This window comes from Somniosus microcephalus, unplaced genomic scaffold, assembly GCF_052327205.1.
Source record: "Somniosus microcephalus isolate GS21.2 unplaced genomic scaffold, FLI_Smic_1.0 unresolved_chr4, whole genome shotgun sequence".
Classification (NCBI taxonomy): Eukaryota; Metazoa; Chordata; class Chondrichthyes; order Squaliformes; family Somniosidae; genus Somniosus; species Somniosus microcephalus.
In genome coordinates this window covers 40,078,767-40,101,639 of record NW_028225182.1, presented here as the reverse complement: position 1 = coordinate 40,101,639, position 22,873 = coordinate 40,078,767, and the positions used below count along the sequence as shown (strand labels likewise).

Below are 22,873 nucleotides of genomic sequence, written 5' to 3'. Positions count from 1 at the left end.
CTGGCTCTGGGAGTGTCGGCCTGGATTTTTTGTGCTTGAGCCTCTGGAGTGAGACTTGAACCTTCTGACTATGAGGCGAGAGAGAGTGCGATCCACTGAGCCATGGCTGACACAATAAAGTTGGTGGAAGTGAAGATTGGGTGGGATGTATAATGGGCGATCAATTGGATATCGCCTGTTTGACACTATCGCCCAAAGTTAAAATTACTCCAAAGTTCCCGGAATAACTCTCTGGCCTATCTCTCTCTCTGATAGCTTCAGATAGACAACTTAGCGTTATAAGACCGGCGGAGAAATACTTTTCAAAACAATGACTGGGAGAAATCTCATTTAAAGATGTGTCCATTAATCTCCAAAAAGAGCTGCCAATTGCACAACACGTACAATCCAGAAACTTAACTGGACCAGGCACATAAATACTGTGGCTACAAGAGCAGGTGAGAGGCTGGGTATTCTGCGGCGAGTGTCTCACCTCCTGACTCCCCAAAGCCTTTCCACCATCGACAAGGCACAAGTTAGCAGTGTAATGGAATACTCTCCACTTGGCTGGATGAGTGCAGCTCCAACAACACTCAAGAAGCTCGACACCATCCCGCTTGACTAGCACCCCATCCACCACCTTAAACATTCACTCCCTCCACCACCGGCGTACCGTGGCTGCAGTGTGTACCATCTACAAGATGCACTGCAGCAACTCGCCAAGGCTTCTTCGGCAGCACCTCCCAAACCCGCGACCTCTTCCACCTAGAAGGACAAGGGCAGCAGGCGCATGGGAACACCACCACCTCCAGGTTCCCCTCCAAGTCACACACCATCCTGACTTGGAAATATATCGGCTGATCCTTCATCGTCGCTGGGTCAAAATCCTGGAACTCCCTCCCTAACAGCACTGTGGGAGTACCTTCACCACACGGACTGCAGCGGTTCAAGAAGGCGGCTCACCACCACCTTCTCAAGGGCAACTAGGGATGGGCAATAAATGCCGGCCTTGCCAGCGACGCCCAGATCCCAGGAGCGAATAGAAAAAAATCACAACTTTGAAGATTTTTGAGGTGAATGTAATAGCCTCTCCTTCAGGTATTGTCCCAAATATTAATAGTTGGTAATTTATCAAAAGGAATTGGATCTCTTCTGTAAGTGTTGCCTGGTTTTTAACCCCATCCATACCATAACAGAACAACGTCATGAAGGGTTTTGATAGAGTAAATGAGGAAAAACTGTTTCCAGTGGCGGAAGGGGCGGTAACCAGAGGGACACAGGTTTAAGGTGATTGGCAAAAGAACCAGAGGCGACATGAGGAAACATTTTTTTTCAGGCAACGAGATGTTGTGATCTGGAATGCGCTGCCTTAAAGGGCGGTGGAAGCAGATTCAATAGTATCTTTCAAAAGGGAATTGGATAGATACTTGAAGGGGAAATATTTGCAGGGCTGTGGGGAAAGAGCAGGGGCGGAGTGGGATTAATTGGAGAGCTCTTTCAAAGAGCCGGCACAGGCACGATGGGCCGAATGGCCTCCTCCTGTGCCGTATTGTTCTATGAAATAAATCAGAGAAAAGCATTGGAGACGAACATGCTCCAGTTATGTGGAGAAGCGTGGACATCTTGGATTCGTTCGACTTGTTTAAACTGGAATGTTAGTCATCCACTGCACGCTTAAAGCTACAACTAGACTGAGCAAGTTACGGGCCAGTATCTAATGGTTATGGAACAGGAAATGCTGGAAACACTCAGCAGGTCAGGCGGCGGCTGTGGAGAGAGAACCAGAGTTAACGTTTCAGGTCGATGACCCTTCGTCATTTCTCTAATGGAGGGGTTTGGATGAAGTGATTCTAAAGTGACAGATACCCTGCGGCCAGTCACAGGCCGGAACGGGTCAGAAGGATTCACGATGGCTTCTAATAACGGAACATTTGGTAACTGGGGCCACCTGTCTTACCTGTTGAAAAAGTTTGGGTGGTCGATGGCGGGATGGCTCCGGTTGTTGTGATTTGGGTGGGGAGCACTGTTGTTGAGGAGGCTGTGCTCGTGCGCTGTAAGTCACAATTAATTGTTGTCGATGGAGGTGTGGTCGTAGGGAGGCCTGTAGTAGTAGGTTTGGTTTGGACACCTGTCGTCATGGTTGGGCTTGTGGTCGTTGAGCTGATGGTTGAAGTCGAAGTGCCTGTTTGACAAAAGAAAAGATCATGGGGGTTAAAATTGGGTATCGCCCATTTTGGGGCGCTAATATCAGCGGGGCGCAAAGTTTAGCGCCCGGCACTAATTATCGCCTCCGACTGCAAAATTTGCCTCTATCGCCCCTGGAGGTGATTTGAGCGCTAAATCAGGCGCTGCACACCTCTCTCAAGGCGCTAACGTCAGGGAGCAAGGCGCTACCTCAGAACGCTACTGAAGCTCAGGCGATGACCGTTACCATGGAAGCCAGACAGACTAGCGCCATCCAGTTCATAAAGGGGAGGGGGCATCTTGCTGTCCAGCCACACCCTGCTCACTGCAGCCTTGAATCTCGGCTCCTGACTCCCCAAAGCCTTTCCACCATCTACAAGGCACAAGTTAGGAGTGTGATGGAATACTCTCCACTTGCCTGGATGAGTGCAGGTCCAACAACATTCAAAATGCTCAACACTATCCAGGCCAAAGCAGCCCGCTTGATTGGCACCCCATCCACCACCTTAAACATTCACTCCCTCCACCACCGGTGTACCGTGGCGGCAGAGTGTATCATCTACAAGATGCACTGCAGCAACTCGCCAAGGCTTCTTCGGCAGCACCTCCCAAACCCGCGACCTCTTCCACCTAGAAGGACAAGGGCAGCAGGCGCATGGGAACACCACCACCTCCAAGTTCCCCTCCAAGTCACACACCATCCTGACTTAGAAGTATATCAGCTGATCCTTCATCGTCGCTGGGTCAAAATCCTGGCACTCCCTCCCTAACAGCACTGTGGGAGTACCTTCACCACACGGACTGCAGTGGTTCAAGAAGGCGGCTCACCACCACCTTCTCAAGGGCAACTAGGGATGGGCAATAAATGCCGGCCTTGCCAGCAACGCCCAGATCCCAGGAACGAATAGGAAAAAATCACAACTTTGAAGATTTTTGAGGTGAATGTAATAGCCTCTCCTTCAGGTATTCTCCCAAATATTAATAGTTGGTAATTTATCAAAAGGAATTGGATCTCTTCTGTAAGTGTTGCCTGGTTTTTAACCCCATCCATACCATAACAGAACAACGTCATGAAGGGTTTTGATAGAGTAAATAAGGAAAAGCTGTTTCCAGTGGCGGAAGGGGCGGTAACCAGAGGGACACAGGTTTAAGGTGATTGGCAAAAGAACCAGAGGCAACATGAGGAAACATTTTTTTTCAGGCAGCGAGTTGTGATCTGGAATGCGCTGCCTGAAAGGGTGGTGGAAGCAGATTCAATAGTATCTTTCAAAAGGGAATTGGATAGATACTTGAAGGGGAAATATTTGCAGGGCTGTGGGGAAAGAGCAGGGGCGGAGTGGGATTAATTGGAGAGCTCTTTCAAAGAGCCGGCACAGGCACGATGGGCCGAATGGCCTCCTCCTGTGCCGTATTGTTCTATGAAATAAATCAGATAAACGCATTGGAGACGAACATGCTCCAGTTATGTTGAGAAGCATGGACATCTGGGATTCGTTTGACTTGTTTAAACTGGAATGTTAGTCATCCACCGCACGCTTAAAGCTACAACTAGACTGAGCAAGTTACGGGCCAGTATCTAATGGTTAGGGAACAGGAAATGCTGGAAACACTCAGCAGGTCAGGCACCTGCTGTAGAGAGAGAACCAGAGTTAACGTTTCAGGTCGATGACCCTTCGTCATTTCTCTAATGGAGGGGTTTGGATGAAGTGATTCTAAAGTGACAGATAACCTGCGGCCAGTCGCAGGCCGGAACGGGTCAGAAGGATTCACGATGGCTTCTAATAACGGAACATTTGGTAACTGGGGCCACCTGTCTTACCTGTTGAAAAAGTTTGGGTGGTCGATGGCGGGATGGCTCCGGTTGTTGTGATTTGGGTGGGGAGCACTGTTGTTGAGGAGGCTGTGCTCGTGCGCTGTGAGTCACAATTAATTGTTGTCGATGGAGGTGTGGTCGTAGGGAGGCCTGTAGTAGTAGGTTTGGTTTGGACACCTGTCGTCATGGTTGGGCTTGTGGTCGGTGAGCTGATGGTTGAAGTCGAAGTGCCTGTTTGACAAAAGAAAAGATCATGGGGGTTAAAATTGGGTATCGCCCATTTTGGGGCGCTAATATCGGCGGGGCGCAAAGTTTAGCGCCCGGCACTAATTATCGCCTCCGACTGCAAAATTCGCCTCTATCACCTCTGGAGGTGATCTGAGCGCTAAATCAGGCGCTGCACACCTCTCTCAAGGCGCTAACGTCAGGGAGCGAGGCGCTACCTCAGAACACTACCGAAGCTCAGGCGATGACCGTTACCATGGAAGCCAGACAGACTAGCGCCATCCAGTTCATAAAGGGGAGGGGGCATCTTGCTGGCCAGCCACACCCTGCTCACTGCAGCCTTGAATCTCGGCTCCTGACTCCCCAAAGCCTTTCCACCATCTACAAGGCACAAGTTAGGAGTGTGATGGAATACTCTCCACTTGCCTGGATGAGTGCAGGTCCAACAACATTCAAGATGCTCAACACTATCCAGGCCAAAGCAGCCCGCTTGATTGGCACCCCATCCACCACCTTAAACATTCACTCCCTCCACCACCGGTGTACCGTGGCGGCAGAGTGTATCATCTACAAGATGCACTGCAGCAACTCGCCAAGGCTTCTTCGGCAGCACCTCCCAAACCCGCGACCTCTTCCACCTAGAAGGACAAGGGCAGCAGGCGCATGGGAACACCACCACCTCCAAGTTCCCCTCCAAGTCACACACCATCCTGACTTAGAAGTATATCAGCTGATCCTTCATCGTCGCTGGGTCAAAATCCTGGAACTCCCTCCCTAACAGCACTGTGGGAGCACCTTCACCACACGCACTGCAGTGGTTCAAGAAGGCGGCTCACCACCACCTTCTCAAGGGCAACTAGGGATGGGCAATAAATGCCGGCCTTGCCAGCAACGCCCAGATCCCAGGAACGAATAGAAAAAAATCACAACTTTGAAGATTTTTGAGGTGAATGTAATAGCCTCTCCTTCAGGCATTGTCCCAAATATTAATAGTTGGTAATTTATCAAAAGGAATTGGATCTCTTCTGTAAGTGTTGCCTGGTTTTTAACCCCATCCATACCATAACAGAACAACGTCATGAAGGGTTTTGATAGAGTAAATAAGGAAAAACTGTTTCCAGTGGTGGAAGGGGCGGTAACCAGAGGGACACAGGTTTAAGGTGATTGGCAAAAGAACCAGAGGCGACATGAGGAAACATTTTTTTTCAGGCAGCGAGATGTTGTGATCTGGAATGCGCTGCCTGAAAGGGCGGTGGAAGCAGATTCAATAGTATCTTTCAAAAGGGAATTGGATAGATACTTGAAGGGGAAAAATTGCAGGGCTGTGGGGAAAGAGCAGGGGCGGAGTGGGATTAATTGGAGAGCTCTTTCAAAGAGCCGGCACAGGCACGATGGGCCGAATGGCCTCCTTCTGTGCGGTATTGTTCTATGAAATAAATCAGAGAAAAGCATTGGAGACGAACATGCTCCAGTTATGTGGAGAAGCATGGACATCTGGGATTCGTTTGACTTGTTTAAACTGGAATGTTAGTCATCCACCGCACGCTTAAAGCTACAACTAGACTGAGCAAGTTACGGGCCAGTATCTAATGGTTAGGGAACAGGAAATGCTGGAAACACTCAGCAGGTCAGGCACCTGCTGTAGAGAGAGAACCAGAGTTAACGTTTCAGGTCGATGACCCTTCGTCATTTCTCTAATGGAGGGGTTTGGATGAAGTGATTCTAAAGTGACAGATACCCTGCGGCCAGTCGCAGGCCGGAACGGGTCAGAAGGATTCACGATGGCTTCTAATAACGGAACATTTGGTAACTGGGGCCACCTGTCTTACCTGTTGAAAAAGTTTGGGTGGTCGGTGGCGGGATGGCTCCGGTTGTTGTGATTTGGGTGGGGAGCACTGTTGTTGAGGAGGCTGTGCTCGTGCGCTGTGAGTCACAATTAATTGTTGTCGATGGAGGTGTGGTCGTAGGGAGGCCTGTAGTAGTAGGTTTGGTTTGGACACCTGTCGTCATGGTTGGGCTTGTGGTCGTTGAGCTGATGGTTGAAGTCGAAGTGCCTGTTTGACAAAAGAAAAGATCATGCGGGTTAAAATTGGGTATCGCCCATTTTGGGGCGCTAATATCGGCGGGGCGCAAAGTTTAGCGCCCGGCACTAATTATCGCCTCCGACTGCAAAATTTGCCTCTATCGCCCCTGGAGGTGATTTGAGCGCTAAATCAGGCGCTGCACACCTCTCTCAAGGCGCTAACGTCAGGGAGCGAGGCGCTACCTCAGAACACTACCGAAGCTCAGGCGATGACCGTTACCATGGAAGCCAGACAGACTAGCGCCATCCAGTTCATAAAGGGGAGGGGGCATCTTGCTGGCCAGCCACACCCTGCTCACTGCAGCCTTGAATCTCGGCTCCTGACTCCCCAGAGCCTTTCCACCATCTACAAGGCACAAGTTAGGAGTGTGATGGAATACTCTCCACTTGCCTGGATGAGTGCAGGTCCAACAACATTCAAAATGCTCAACACTATCCAGGCCAAAGCAGCCCGCTTGATTGGCACCCCATCCACCACCTTAAACATTCACTCCCTCCACCACCGGTGTACCGTGGCGGCAGAGTGTATCATCTACAAGATGCACTGCAGCAACTCGCCAAGGCTTCTTCGGCAGCACCTCCCAAACCCGCGACCTCTTCCACCTAGAAGGACAAGGGCAGCAGGCGCATGGGAACACCACCACCTCCAAGTTCCCCTCCAAGTCACACACCATCCTGACTTAGAAGTATATCAGCTGATCCTTCATCGTCGCTGGGTCAAAATCCTGGAACTCCCTCCCTAACAGCACTGTGGGAGTACCATCACCACACGCACTGCAGTGGTTCAAGAAGGCGGCTCACCACCACCTTCTCAAGGGCAACTAGGGATGGGCAATAAATGCCGGCCTTGCCAGCAACGCCCAGATCCCAGGAACGAATAGGAAAAAATCACAACTTTGAAGATTTTTGAGGTGAATGTAATAGCCTCTCCTTCAGGTATTCTCCCAAATATTAATAGTTGGTAATTTATCAAAAGGAATTGGATCTCTTCTGTAAGTGTTGCCTGGTTTTTAACCCCATCCATACCATAACAGAACAACGTCATGAAGGGTTTTGATAGAGTAAATAAGGAAAAACTGTTTCCAGTGGCGGAAGGGGCGGTAACCAGAGGGACACAGGTTTAAGGTGATTGGCAAAAGAACCAGAGGCAACATGAGGAAACATTTTTTTTCAGGCAGCGAGTTGTGATCTGGAATGCGCTGCCTGAAAGGGCGGTGGAAGCAGATTCAATAGTATCTTTCAAAAGGGAATTGGATAGATACTTGAAGGGGAAATATTTGCAGGGCTGTGGGGAAAGAGCAGGGGCGGAGTGGGATTAATTGGAGAGCTCTTTCAAAGAGCCGGCACAGGCACGATGGGCCGAATGGCCTCCTCCTGTGCCGTATTGTTCTATGAAATAAATCAGATAAACGCATTGGAGACGAACATGCTCCAGTTATGTTGAGAAGCATGGACATCTGGGATTCGTTTGACTTGTTTAAACTGGAATGTTAGTCATCCACCGCACGCTTAAAGCTACAACTAGACTGAGCAAGTTACGGGCCAGTATCTAATGGTTAGGGAACAGGAAATGCTGGAAACACTCAGCAGGTCAGGCACCTGCTGTAGAGAGAGAACCAGAGTTAACGTTTCAGGTCGATGACCCTTCGTCATTTCTCTAATGGAGGGGTTTGGATGAAGTGAGTCTAAAGTGACAGATAACCTGCGGCCAGTCGCAGGCCGGAACGGGTCAGAAGGATTCACGATGGCTTCTAATAACGGAACATTTGGTAACTGGGGCCACCTGTCTTACCTGTTGAAAAAGTTTGGGTGGTCGATGGCGGGATGGCTCCGGTTGTTGTGATTTGGGTGGGGAGCACTGTTGTTGAGGAGGCTGTGCTCGTGCGCTGTGAGTCACAATTAATTGTTGTCGATGGAGGTGTGGTCGTAGGGAGGCCTGTAGTAGTAGGTTTGGTTTGGACACCTGTAGTCATGGTTGGGCTTGTGGTCGTTGAGCTGATGGTTGAAGTCGAAGTGCCTGTTTGACAAAAGAAAAGATCATGCGGGTTAAAATTGGGTATCGCCCATTTTGGGGCGCTAATATCGGCGGGGCGCAAAGTTTAGCGCCCGGCACTAATTATCGCCTCCGACTGCAAAATTCGCCTCTATCGCCCCTGGAGGTGATTTGAGCGCTAAATCAGGCGCTGCACACCTCTCTCAAGGCGCTAACGTCAGGGAGCGAGGCGCTACCTCAGAACGCTACTGAAGCTCAGGCGATGACCGTTACCATGGAAGCCAGACAGACTAGCGCCATCCAGTTCATAAAGGGGAGGGGCCATCTTGCTGTCCAGCCACACCCTGCTCACTGCAGCCTTGAATCTCGGCCTGGAGAGACCTCGAAAGCAATTGTGTTGGAAGCACTAATGGATAGGCCCAGGGAAAGAGCTCGGCGCTTAGGAACCTCAAAAGTGGTGCTGAGGGCTGAAACTCTTTAGGACGGCGTTAAAACTAAAAATTTTGCCGACAAGTAAAGGCAGGAAGCGCCCGCCTTTAAATAGCGCTCCCCCAGCCCCTTCCCGACTTGAAAACGTTCCCCTCTACCTGTCGTTCCTAGCGGCAGGCACTAAGGCAGGGAGCGCGACTCAATATTCGGTCCGGGGTGTTGCACTCTCGACTGGCATCGTGATCTGCGGGCGCAGGAGATGCCGGCGGTAGTGTTTAGCGCCACCTCTAAACGACTGGTCAATTTCGCGAGCGCCGCTAACATTGCCACGCCCGGGCGCTCTTAGGGCGCGAACGGGAGGTGCAAGTCAACCGAAATTTCCCCCCCCATTAATTTTTAAAAATCGCGCCAAACGCCTCATCCGTTTCAGGGCTGGGGCCTGTAACTGTTGGTTACAACCTCTGTTTTGCCCCTTCTTAGTGACCGGTGAAGATTCTGGAATGTGGGACCTTCAACTCAGTGTTACGATAACAAGCCGTCATCGCCGATCTGAGCTGCCTGGCGGACTATTCCAATGGGGCTTGCATCCTGGCGCTGGGCGCTGTGAAGCCTTCTGTCATAAATCGCAACTTCTAGAAGAAGTAACTCAGGAAGTACTACTGAACGGCCAGCTGAGGGCGCCGTCCGAGGAGTATAAATACTAGGGCGTGGGCCCAACTTGGCCAGAGACAATCTGGAAACAGGAAGCTAGTGACTACTAACTAGACCTCCATGTTTTGTTACAAGTCGATTAAAGCCTTGCTTTCTGTGCAACCAAGTGCGTAGTGAGTCTTTATTACGTCACCTTCATTGCTGGGACCGATCCTGCTGCCTTTTTGCAAAGTTCCACTCACACCTGCCCAGCTAGATCGCAGAGACGAGTGGGAAAACCTGATCGATTCCCCTCACCCCATCCCCCGCTCCAGCCCCCCACCCTCCCCACTCCCTCTCGCCCAGGAGCGCTGAGGGGGTAGCGGCCTCCTCAGCTGAGGTCAGCGCAAGCCCCGGAACCTTCCGGGTCTGTACTGGGTGACTGAGCCACGAGGGGAGGGATTAGAGATATTCATTTAGTTCTTACCGCGGCAGGGAAAGATGCAGGCTCTGTCCACGGCAGCTTCAAAGTCTGGGGTCGTTCCTTGAACACCTTCTATAACAAACTGGAGAGGATCAAGTTAGATAAAAGCTCCAGGGAAGCCCTCGGTTAGATTGGTTAGGTGCCCGCAGGAAGTGGCACTGAGCCGTTGGCAACCTTAACACCCTGTCTCGACGCGCTTAAGACCGCCAGTGCCACCCTAATCAATGCCTGTTACCCACCCCCACTGGTACTGTAATGTATGTACCTTTAAGGGGGGAACTACTTTGTACAGCTCATGTATACTGTAGTACCGGCAGTGACCACACCTGTATATAACTCTGAGTAGTAATCTGTACAGTTCAGTTGCAGTCTGAGCCACATTGAGTAAACATCGTTTGTATCGTTCTCCGCAGTCTGTGTCTGATTATACACGGAGGTAACATTGGCGACGAGGCAGGTTCGAACCTACCTGCAACTCTGCATCTCCTCCCGGGGATTCGTTCCTGGAGATCAGTGGATTGGAGGTCAAGGCCAGAGACTCGGGCGTCGACCACGGGCAACCGCCCAGTCATCCAGCAGAGACTCGAGAATTGCGGGGGAGGCTGTCGAGAGCCAGGCTTGGCTTTCCAGTCGAGGTGGTCCAGCGAAACGGGCTGGCAACAGGTAGTGCGCAGACCCTTCCCGGACAGCGGCGGGCTAGAGCCCGACCGAGCGGCACAGCAAAGGGCCGAGCAGCGTCGACGGGGGAGAGAGAGAGAGGGCAGAGCGCACAGGGCGCAGCTGGTGTTCAGGGGCCGAGCAGCGTCGGAGAGAGGGAGAGAGAAGCACGCGAAACCTACAGGGCACTGCCATTGCCACGAGAACCACCGGGAGCGGCGTCGGCAGCAGCGGGGGAGGAAGGAAAGCGTGGGAGATGCCATTTTAAGCCATTGGGAGACGCCATTTTAAACCAGACCCAAAATGCCGAAGAGTGGCAGTATCACCACATTTGACAATGAAGTCGAAGATTGGACTACATATGTCAAACGAATAGAGGTGTACTGCAAGGCAAATGGGGTGTCAGATGACAAGAAAACGTCAGTATTGTTGAATTTAATGGGTGCAAAGACGTATGGTTTATTGTGAAATCTAGTAACCCCAATGAAGCCAATGGAAAAGCATTTTGAAGACATAGTAACGATACTAAAGGAACATGTAAACCCCACACCGCTGCTGATAGCAGAAAGATTCAAGTTTCACAAATAGAACCAGCATAAGGATGAAAGCAATGCTGATTATTTAACAGAACTGCGCAAACTATCGAAACACTGCCAGTTTGGAGCGGGACTGGCAGATACCTTAAGGGACCAGTTTGTGTGTGGGCTTCAAAGTGAAGGAACCCAGAAACGGCTTTTATCTGAAAAGGACCTTACGCTGGAAAAGGCTTTCAGCATTGTGGTATCATATGAAGCAGCAGCACGGGGTGCTGCAGAGATACAACAGAGACCGCAAGAATATGGCACAAACGAAATGTCATATGGAACAGAGAAGTGCTATCGCTGCGGCAGAACAACACACGACCAGAATGATTGCTGGTTCAAAGACAAAGTGTGCAGACAGTGTGGAAAAGTAGGACACATAGCACGAGTCTGCAGGTTGGGAAAGAAAACCAGCAATAAGAAAACTACCAAAGGAAAGTACCAGAAGGTACATAAGATGACAGAGAATAGTTCAGACGAACAAAAGAGTGATAACGGCTCCGAAAGCAGGGAGCTGAGTTGTCTGAAACTACATAATGTGATCACAACGGAGGATCACCGAACCATTTGGGTCACTCTCAAGATAGCAGGAGTCCAGGTAAAGATGGAATTGGACACAGGATCAGCCCTAACAGTCATAAACCGATGGGACTACGAGCGGCTATTCTCACACATACCCTTGAGAGACACAAAAATTATTTTGAAGACGTACACGGGGCAAAAAGTCTACCCCAAAGGAAAAATAAGGGTGACCGTCATATATAACGGTAAGGAAACACCAAAACTAGACCTGTATGTATTGCAAGATGGAGGACCACCATTACTGGGACGTGAATGGATCCGGAAAATACAACTGGATTGGCATTCCATACAGGCACTGACTGTGGCTGACAAAAAGGACGACGACGTCACACCTGGGCGACAGTCAAAGATCCTAACTGATGCGAAAGAAGTGTTCCAGCAAGGACTCGGAACACTAAAAGGCATGACAGCGATGATTAAAATTGAAGAAAACGCAAGCCCAAATTTTTTAAGGCCAGACCGGTACCTTATGCGATCCGCCCAGACGTCGAAGCAGAGCTGGAGAGTCTGGAACGTTCAGGTGTACTGTCCAAGGTAGACTGGAGCGAGTGGGCTACACCCATCATCCCTGTGATGAAAAAGTCGTTGAGCAGCACGCCTGGGGAACCAAAGAAGGTTCGCATCTGTGGGGACTTTAAGGTAACAGTGAACCCGGTCCTTCACACCGTACAATATCCACTTCCGCGGATTGAAGATATTTTCGCCTCGCTATCTGGAGGGAAATGCTTCACTAAGATTGATCTGGCCCAGGCGTACCTGCAAATGGAGGTAGAAGAAGCATCAAAAAAATACCTCACAATCAACACCCATAAAAGTCTCTACCAATACAACCGGCTGGTATTCGGGGTAGCATCAGCTCCGGCTATTTGGCAGAGGGCAATGGAACAAGTCCTGCAAGGGATCCCAGGGACGCAGTGTTATTTGGATGACATCCTGGTCACGGGTGAAAATGACCGTGATCACCTTGCCAACCTGGAGCAGGTGCTCACTGGATTGCAGGAATATGGGCTCCGAGCTAACTGCCCCAAATGCGAGTTTTTTAGAAAACAAATCTCGTATTGTGGCCACGTTATCGATAAAGAGGGGTTACATAAGTCCCCAGAGAAGATTGAGGCAGTAGTCAAGGCTCCAACACCGGAAAATGTGTCACAACTGAGGTCGTTCCTCGGGCTGGTAAACTACTACCATAAGTTCTTGCCAAATTTGTCTACAATACTACACCCACTGAACACCCTACTGCAAACTGGGGTGCCATGGAAGTGGAGTGACGAATGTAGACGAGCTTTCCAGAAGAGCAAAACACTAATCACATCGAAAGAGGTATTGGCCCATTACAACCCAGCATTACCAATTCGGTTGGCATGTGATGTGCCGCCTTATGGCATTGGAGTGGTGCTGTCGCACAAATTCTCGGACGGCTCAGAGAGGCCAATAGCCTTTGCGTCACGATCACTAACCTCAGCCGAGTGTAACTACGCCCAGATTGACAGGGAGGCCCTCAGCCTAGTGTGGGGAGTGAAAAAGTTCAATCACTATCTGCACGGGCAGAAATTCACCTTGCTGACTGATCACCAGCCTCTTGTCTCCATTTTTAATCCGAAGAAGGGCGTTCCAGTGATGACTGCGCAACGACTACAAAGATGGTCACTTTTTCTAGGGGCGCACCACTATGAGATTGAATATAAGGGCACGAAACAGCATGGAAATGCTGATGGGCTATCACGCCTGCCACTGCCTACTGCGGAGGAAGAACCAGCAGTGGATCCTGTCGAAATATTCCACTCAACTATAGTTGAATACCTACCGGTAACTAACGCTTGTATCGAAAAGGAAACCCGAAATGACCCGACACTGTCTCGGGTATATGATTTGATGGTGAAGGGATGGCCAGCACATGGCGACTCACTGTTGCCAGCATTCTCGACAAGGAGAGAACAGCTGTCAGTGTGCCGGGGGACCTTGATGTGTGGATCCCGAGTGGTAATTCCACCCAAGTTAAGGGATAGAGTGCTCAATGAGCTTCATGAGGGTCATCTGGGAGGGGTAAAAATGAAAAGCCTAGCCAGGGCTTATGTGTGGTGGCCGGGAATCGATAAACAAATCGAGGACCTGACCAAGAGCTGCTCAGGATGCCAGAGAGTCCAAAATGCACCACCACAGGCCCCTCTACACCCATGGGAGTAGCCCTCATCTCCATGGCAATGGGTGCATATTGATTTTGCTGGTCCATTCATGGACTCAATGTTTTTAATAGCCATGGATGCGCACTCGAAATGGCCTGAGGTCATCAAAATGTCCTCCACCACCACGGAGAAAACTATTGCAGTCCTACGGACCATTTTTGCCAGGAATGGCTTGCCAGAACAGATTTGCTCCGACAACGGACCACAGTTTGTGTCCGAAGAGTTCCGGAGGTTCTTGAAAAAGAATGGGGTAAGGCATTACACATCCGCCCCGTATCATACAGAACAGAAAAATGGCAGCCAGGAACGATATGCACACGGCAGGGCCCACTAGTGTACACAGTGGACGTTGGGGAGAGCATCGTGAGACGCCATGCTAACCAGATCCTAGAGTCACAGGAACAAGTCAACCCCATGCCTCGCCCATACGTACCTGGTGAGGAACCCGATGTACAGGTCGCATCTACCCCAGAAACAGTAGCATCGGAAGCTGATGAACCAACCGACGACAGGGGGCCAGAATCACCTCCGCACCAAGCGCAAGACACTCGGGAAAGGCGCTATCCAGAAAGGATCAGGAAGCCTCCCCAAAGACTGAATTTATAAATAGACTATTTTCAGCTAATGTTGCATGTTAAAAGTGTTAATTGTAATTAGTTTGATATTTAATTGTTAAATGAGTGTTATGGTACTATTAATCTAAAAGGGGAGGAATTGTAATGTATGTACCTTTAAGTGGGGAACTACTTTGTACAGCTCATGTATACTGTAGTACCGGCAGTGACCACACCTGTATATAACGCTGAGTAGTAATCTGTACAGTTCAGTTGCAGTCTGAGCCACGTTGAGTAAACATCATTTGTACTGTTCTCCGCAGTCTGTGTCTGATTATACACGGACGTAACAGGGACCACCTCAGGGTCACCCCGAGCGAGACTCTTCACCCACTTACCTGAACTGGCGAGGCTCCGCAGTGAACAACCTTGGCCTTTCGCCATTCCTGCCCCTTGTTGCCCTCAATGTGCAGTAATGGGCTTCCGATAGATCCTCCTATCGAAAACAAGAAAATGCCATTAGGATGCTGATGGAGGGGTCTTACTGGAGCGTGTCCACGAGAGGAAGGGAGAGAAGGAGGGAGAGAGCGAGGGAGGGAGAGAGAGGGAGAGAGAGGGAGAGAGAGGGAGTGAGGGAGGGGGAGAGAGAGGGAGAGTGAGGGAGAGAGAGGGAGAGGGAGTGAGTGAGGAAGGGAGAGAGCGAGGGAGGGAGAGAGGGAGTGAGGGAGGGAGAGAGGGAGGGAGTGAGTGAGGGAGGGAGGGAGAGAGAGTGAGGCAGAGAGGGAGGGAGTGAGCGAGGGAGGGAGAGAGAGGGAGGGAGGGAGAGTGCGAGGGTGGGAATGAGAGGGAGGGAGTGAGGGAGGGAGGGAGAGAGCGAGGGAGGTAGAGAGCAAGGGAGAAAGAGAGAGGGAGGGAGAGAGGGAGGGAGTGAGTGAGGGAGAGAGAGGGAGGGAGTGGGGGAGGGAGAGAGAGAGTGAGGGAGAGAGGGAGGGAGTGAGCAAGGGAAGGAGAGAGAGGGAGTGAGTGAGAGAGGTAGAGAGATGGAGGGGATGAGAGGGGGAGATAGAGGGAGGGAGGGAGGGAGAGAGAGGAGGAGAGAGTGAGGTAGGGAGAGAGAGAGAGACAGAGAGAAAGAGAGAGGGAGGGAGCGAGAGAGGGAGAGAAAGGGAGGGAGTGAGAGAGGGAGAGAGAGGGAGGGCGAGAGGGAGAGAAAGTGGGAGGGAGAGAGAGGGAGGGAGTGAGGGGCAGAGGGAGAGAGGGAGGGAGAGAGTGAGGGAGGGAGCGAGAGAGGGAGTGAGGGAGGGAGAGAGCGAGGGAGGGAGTGAGGGAGGGAGTGAGGGAGGGAGAGAGAGGGGGAGAGAAAGAGAGTGGAGCGAGAGAACTGGGGAAAGATACGGAGAGAGAGAGGGGGAGGGAGCGAGGTGTGTGAAAATGTGAGGTAGAGCCAAACACAAGTTGGACAGCAGGGTCACCACCTAAAAGTGACTGGATTGGAAGGTCCCTACTTGCCTTGTCGCTGTGCGTATACGTTTATTGCCACTGTTGTCGCGTTCCCATACAGGTAATAGTAGAAAGTCAGAGAGAGGCACTGGGATAACTTGACTAACGGACTCTTCAAGTAGAACCTGTGTCCTGGTGCGGTGTACTTTGGATCAAGCAGCATGTAGCTACCCACTGGAACAGGATGGATAGACTTCAGACAGCATCTATTAAAGGGTATCACAGCCCTGCCCAATGCTCTGCTAATGATTAGGTGAGTGGGGTATTATTTTCGCTTTGTGCGCGAGCATGCATGTCTTTTGTGTGTCTGGCTATGTGCCCGCACACACGTGTGTGCATGCATTTGTGTGTTGTGCGTGTGTGCGTGCATGTGCACGATTGTGCATATGTGCGAGTGTGTGTGCATTTGTGTGTGTGTATGTACATGAGTTTATGTGTGTGTGTATCTGTGCATGTGTGTGTGCATGTACGTGTGTGTATCTACATGTGCTTGTGTGTGTGTAGCTGCGCGTGTGTTTGTGCGTGTGCGTACCTGTGCATGTTTGTGTGTATGTGCGTGTGTGTGTATACGTGTGTTTGTGCGTGTATCTGCATGTGTATCTGTGCATATGTGTGTGTATGTGCGTGTGTGTATGTGCCTGTGTTTGTGTGTGTGTGTTTCTGTGCATGTGTGTGTGTTTGTGCGTGTGTATGTACACGTGTTTGTGCGTGTGTATCTGCACATGTTTGTGCATGTGTGTATCTGTGCATGTGTGTGTGTTTGTGCATGTATATATTTACATGTCTTTGTGTGTGTATCTGCATATGTGTTTGTGTATGTGCGTGTGTGTATGTACACATGTTTGTGCATGTGTGTATCTGCACGTGTTTGTGCGTGTGTGTATCTGTGCATGTGTGTGTGTTTGTGCGTGTGTATACATACACGTGTTTGTGCATGTATCTGTGCATGTGTGTGTGTTTGTGCATGTGTATATGTACACGTGTTTGTGCGTGTGTGTATCTGTGCATGCATGTGTGCACCCGTGCTTGTGTGTTTCACTTACTTCCACAGAATTATATATTTGACCCTCTAAAATTAGAGAATGAATAAAAACAATGTTTTCTTACAGCCAGGCCTGGAGAAGTCGACCGCCGCACCAATCCCCTGTATCCAGCCTTCAAAGGGAAGATCACCATTATATTTCCCTGTGGTCCATCCACACTTGTCTGGCACCTCATCAAAATCACAGCCATGGATACAAGCTGCGTAGAACAGTGCGATAAACACAGTGAGTCCGTGCTGCTCTCGTTCTAACCGGGGTTGCCCACCCTTGCGGGATTGTCTCTCCCGGAGACTAATCACCTGGACGCTGCAGCCAGCAACTCGGGAGGAAAATCATTGGGGGCCCCCCATGAAAAAAATTGTTGTTTTTTTCCCCCCCCCCCCACTCTTCATTTTCTTGTTTATTTGAGAGACAGTGTGGGAGTCAATTTGAGACGCGACGTGTGGAGAGCGTAGCGCGCTGGGGAGGAACAGGCGACTTTGGACCTAGGGGTCCCAAAGCTCTCCGCCGCGGGGCGTTCTCCTCGCCTCACGTCTGGGTCTTTCATAAGCACTCCGCGTGTGGGGGAACCTCCCGAGATGTTGACAGACCCCGGGAAGCCCCCTCCGAATATCAGCACCGACTGAGAGACAACCACCCCACCCACCGCCACCGCCCCCCTAATCCTAACTTCAGACACCCAAAGAAGAACCATGGCAGACAGCAACAGAACTTATGTCCTGGTAAATCAATCTATACAGACGCCCGATAACCTGGAGGTCACCTCTCCGCCCCCCACTCTTCCGACTCCTTGTGGACCCCCAGAGTCCAGTTGCTAAAACCTGTGCGGTAGAGCATGAGGAAATTGGGATGAATTTTCCAACTGGCGCCCTAGTGTGAAACAGGCCCCGTGGATCACAACCCCTTATCGAAACGGATTGTAATTACCATTGACTTCAAAGGCTAATGGAATGCCGGCCTTTATATCGAGAGGACTAGAATACAAGGGGGTAGAAGTTATGCTGCAGCTGTACAAAGCCCTGGTTAGACCACACCTGGAGCACTGTGAGCAGTTCTGGGCACCACACCTTAGGCAGGATATATTGGCCTTGGAGGGAGTGCAGCGTAGGTTTACCAAAATGATACCCGGACTCCAAGGGTTAAGTTACGAGGCGAGATTACACAAACTAGGGTTGTATTCCCTGGAATTTAGAAGGTTAAGAGGTGATCTGATCGAAGTTTTCATGATATTAAGGGGAACAGGTAGGGTAGAGAGAGAGAAACTATTTCTGCTGGTTGGGGAGTCTAGGACTAGGGGGGCATAGTCTAAAAATTAGAGCCAGACCTTTCAGGTGTGAAATTAGGAAACACTTCTACACACAAATGGTGGTAGAAGTTTGGCACTTTCTTCCGCAAACAGCAATTGATGCTAGATCAATTGTTAATTTTAAATCGGAGATTGATAGCTTTCTTTTAACCAAAGGTATTCAGGGAGGTGGGGCAAAGGCCTAATATATGGAGTTAGGTCGCAGATCAGCCATGATCTCATTGCACAACGCAATAGGCTCGAGGGGGGCTGAATGGTTCCTATGTTCCTAATAGAAACGAGAATCAGGCGGTTTCTATAACGGGCGGCCAATTGGCAATTGGCGGTATTTCCATCCTTATCACCTGCCACCCTTAGTTCAGGCTTGATTTTCACTTACAGAAGCAAGGCCCCGTCGTTATGGCGACATTGTCCAGCGCAGTGTTAAAGTCTTTATTCTGGCCCGGGGCCGCCTCAAAAATAACCTGCTGGCAAAAACAAAAAGAAAGAATCCGCAAATGTCATTGACGGCCGGTCGAAGGAAGTGGACTTAAAAGTGAGGAATCGGTCGGGCAGGACCGACGGGTATTTGGAGGATGGAGGCCGTAGACTCCGAGCCACACATGCTGAGGCCCATCCCAGGAGGGCTCCCATCAGCCACGGAGAATGAACAATGGGGAAGATTTCCAACCTGCCACCCCACTCAGCTTCCCGTTATCAAAGAAAGACTTGCATTTCTACAGCACCTTTCATGACCACCGGATGTCCCAAAGCGCTTTACAGCCAATGAAGTACTTTTTTTTGAAGTGTAGTCACTGTTGTGACCTGGGAAACGCGGCAGCCAATTTGCGCACAGCAAGCTCCCACAAACAGCAATGTGATAATGACCAGATCATCTGGTTTTTTTTTAGTGATGTTGGTTGAGGGATAAATATTGGCCCCAGGACACCAGGGTTAACTCCTCCCCTGCTCTGCCTCAAAGTAGTGGCCGTGGGATTCTTTTACGTCCACCTGAGAGGGCAGACCGGGCTTCGGTTTAAAGTCTCATCCGAAAGACGGTACCTTTTTAAAAAATTCGCTTATGGGATGTGGGCGTCGCCGGCAAGGCCAGCATTTATTGCCCATCCCTAGTTGCCCTTGAGAAGGTGGTGGTGAGCCACCTTCTTGAACCGCTGCTGTCCATGTGGTGAAGGTGCTCCCACAGTGCTGTTAGGGAGGGAGTTCCAGGATTTAGATCCAGCGACAATGAATGAACGATGATATACTTCCAAGTCGGGATGGTGTGTGACTTGGAGGGGAACTTGGAGGTGGTGGTGTTCCCACGCACCTGCTGCCCTTGTCCTTCTAGGTGGTAGAGGTCGCGGGATTGGGAGTTGCTGCCGAAGAAGCCTTGGTGAGTTGCTGCAGTGCATTTTGTAGATGTTACACACTGCAGCCACGATACGCCGGTGGTGGAGGGAGTGAATGTTTAAGGTGGTGGATGGGGTGCCAATCAAGCCGGCTGCTTTGTCCTAGATGGTGTCGAGCTTCTTGAGTGTTGTTGGAGCTGCACTCATCCAGGCAAATGGAGAGTATTCCATCACACTCCTGACTTGTGCCTTGTAGATGGTGGAAAGGCTTTGGGGAGTCAGGAGGTGAGACACTCGCCGCAGAATAACCTAGCTACTGACCTGCTCTTGTAGCCACAGTATTTATGTGGCTGGTCCAGTTAAGTTTCTGGTCAATGGTGACCCCCAGGATGTTGATGGTGGGGGATTCGGCGATGGTAATGCCGTTGAATGTCAGGGGGCGGTGGTTAGACTCTCGCTTGTTGGAGATAGTCATTGCCTTATAAAGAGTGTTTCAATAATGCTTTTAAGAAAGCAGGCGTTTACTGACAGATATCAGTGAGATGGGTGTGCCAGTTTCTCACACCAGTCCTGGGCACTCCGCAGCGACAGATGGGCACTATTAGCCAGTTAGTGCTGGACAATTTTTAAAGCCGTCAGCAGGCTGGCCAAGGTGAGTGAGGGCACGAGCTCCCGCGCACATGCCGGGACGCTGCTGGAAGCGCGACTCACCGCCGTCCTGTCCCACCGGCATGTTCTGTAACAGCGGCACTGTGGGATCGTGCGTGTTCGCGTGAAGGCGTTCAGGCACGTGTTTGAAGGGCCCCGCAGTCGGGAGGATGGCACGGGGGTGGCGGCTCCGGCCCCGGCGCTGGCGGGAGGAGTTGGCTCGAGCAGAAGGGAGTGCTGGTCACAAAGTGAAGTGAGGGCTGATGTAAAATGACTACTGAGCACTTGGTTTGGGTATAAAACAAGGCTTTAATCAACTATTTCAAAACCATGAGATTCTAGTTACATCACTAGTTCCTGGTTACAGAAACATCCTGAGCAAGCTGGGCCCACGCCCGAGTATTTATACTCCTTGGACGGCGCCACCAACTGGCCGCCCAGTGTTACTTCATGACCGTGGGCCTCTGGGAGGAGGGTGGGTCCAGCCGTTGAGAATAATTCAGTGTCGGTTTTACAAAGAGGAGCAGGCTTGAAATGCCCTGCGGCCGCCTCTGGTCTCGGCCCCCCTGAAAAGTCTCAATGGACTCCCAGGGGTCCGCGGACACTAGTCTGAGAAACACTGATTTAAAGAACAGGGCATTTCTCCCCGGTGTCCTGGGCCAATATTTATCCCTCACCCAACACCTAAAACCGATTATCTGGTGATTTATCTCATTGCTGTTTATGGGATCTTGCTGTGAGCAAATTGGCTACATTTACGACACTTCAAAAAGTACTGTAAAGCGCTTTGGGACGTCCTGAGCTGTTGAAAGTTCTCCTGTTGATGTCTGGGCAGTGAATTTGTCAGCCGGGAGGATAAGCGGGGGACGGGGGCCTGATGGGAAGAGGCGGGAAGACCCTCGGTAATTAAGCGGCTCCTCACCCGAGTGTTGCTGGCCGTCTGCACCGGGACGGTGACCGCCCCCGACAGCCAGGCGTGACTCTGCGCCGAGATCCGGATCCACAGCAGCGCCTCACCCGAACCGTTCCCGACCAGAACTCTGAGCGTCGCCAGGTCACCAACCCATCCGTACATGTAATATGAGAACTCGACGCACACGTCCTCGCTGATGTTCAGAGGCGGGCTTTCCAAACGGATAAACTGCTGGCCAACGAGGTTGCTGGCCTCCTGGTGGATGTAATAGCCTGTTTGAGAGACAAGATAATAAGACATCTTATTCAGCCAGTCATTGAAATTAAAGCCTGGGGTTCATTTCTAGAGGAATAGAATTGAAGAGCAGGGAAGTTCTTCCGATTAAGCACTTTACAGCCTTCCGGACTCAATATCGAGTTCAACAACTTCAGATCATAACCTCGGCCCCTATTATATTTTTATATTTTTTATCCACACTTTTGGTTTGTGCCTTTTCCTTTTTTCCTCTCTCCCACATGGCAACTGTCTCTCACTCTGCCAGTGCATTTCACACTTCATCTGGAGCCATTGTTTGTTTCTTTACCTGTCCTATTACCATCTCGTCTCGCCTTGAATATCTCTTAATGTCTCTTCTTTCATCCCCTCCCCCATTTCCCAGCCCCCAAACTGCCTTTTGTTTCATTTCCTGCCTTTTTTTCTCAGTTCTGACGAAGGGTTTCGGCCCGAAACGTTGACTCTATTTCTCTCTCCACGGATGTTGCCTGGCCCGCTGAGTTTTTCCAGCGTCCTCTGTTGTTATTTTAAACTTAAAGAACCTTGGTTAGACCACACTTATGGAGTCCTAGGTCTGGATTTTGCCAATGGGGTGCTTTTGGAGGCGGGACTCCCGCTTTTCGGGTTTCAGTCCCGCCTCCATCAACTTCTGGCCAACCCACGCTATTTTCCCTTGATTGACCTTGATTGACCCCAGCGGGCTCAGCAGACCAATTAAGGGAAAGCCGGTTGCAGAGAACTTCAGCTTATGACGTTTCATCTGTCAAAAGTTTTTGACAGATGAATTGTCATCGTTTGACAGCTCTGTGAAGGTGTCAAACATTGACATTCTCTGTAGTATGATGAGTTTTTGAATTCAAGACCTCATCAAACCTCTTTCTTTTGTAGAAATTAAATGCTTGCTGCGTTGGAGAATGCAACGGCCATCTGTCCTCTCTACCGCGGAGGTGCGAGACTCTCCGCATACCCACCGACTGAAGCCTGCAGGAAGAAACAAAGGTAAGTACACTTTTTCTAACACTTTGCACTTACCTCAGATACTCACCTCGCCACACTTGCACCCATCACTCACCTCCACAGCGCACTTTTGGACCCCTCCGACTCGGTGACCCTGGCGGGTTTTGGAGCCTTCGGGAAGTCCGCACTTGAGTGGGCAAAATGGGGATAATCCTATTTTCTGCCTGTTAACTACCTGTTAACAGGCAGTTAAGTGGATGTTATCCCTTCCCGCCTCGAAGGAGACGGGACCCGGCGCGGGACGGCTACCCGCCTCCTGGCAAGATGGCATGGAGGCGGGTTGGGGGCGGGTTGGGCACCCGCCCCCAAATTCTGCCATTTTCCCGGCAGTCCCACCTCCAAACCCGCCTCCCCAGGGCTGGCAAATCGCCCCCTTAGAGTCATAATGGCACAGAAGGAGGCCATTCGGCCCATCGAGTCCGTGCCGGCTCTCTGTAGAGCAATCCAGTCAGTCCCATTCCCCCGCTC

General features: G+C 50.7%; 1 protein-coding gene across 1 annotated transcript in view; it reads right to left on the bottom strand.

The window, feature by feature from the left end:
* Nucleotides 1–22,873, bottom strand: part of LOC147090597 (zonadhesin-like) — a 202,780-nt gene that overhangs the window by 154,561 nt on the left and 25,346 nt on the right. Inside the window, exons 4-13 of the mRNA XM_085977363.1 lie at nucleotides 21,125–21,387; nucleotides 18,606–18,693; nucleotides 16,985–17,119; nucleotides 15,887–16,051; nucleotides 14,776–14,873; nucleotides 9,824–9,902; nucleotides 8,077–8,301; nucleotides 6,031–6,255; nucleotides 3,983–4,207; nucleotides 1,937–2,161 (exon numbers count right to left, since the gene is read on the bottom strand). Of these exons, the coding sequence (XP_085833489.1) occupies nucleotides 1,937–2,161; nucleotides 3,983–4,207; nucleotides 6,031–6,255; nucleotides 8,077–8,301; nucleotides 9,824–9,902; nucleotides 14,776–14,873; nucleotides 15,887–16,051; nucleotides 16,985–17,119; nucleotides 18,606–18,693; nucleotides 21,125–21,387 (1,728 nt within the window). The remainder of the gene's footprint in view (nucleotides 1–1,936; nucleotides 2,162–3,982; nucleotides 4,208–6,030; nucleotides 6,256–8,076; nucleotides 8,302–9,823; nucleotides 9,903–14,775; nucleotides 14,874–15,886; nucleotides 16,052–16,984; nucleotides 17,120–18,605; nucleotides 18,694–21,124; nucleotides 21,388–22,873) is intronic.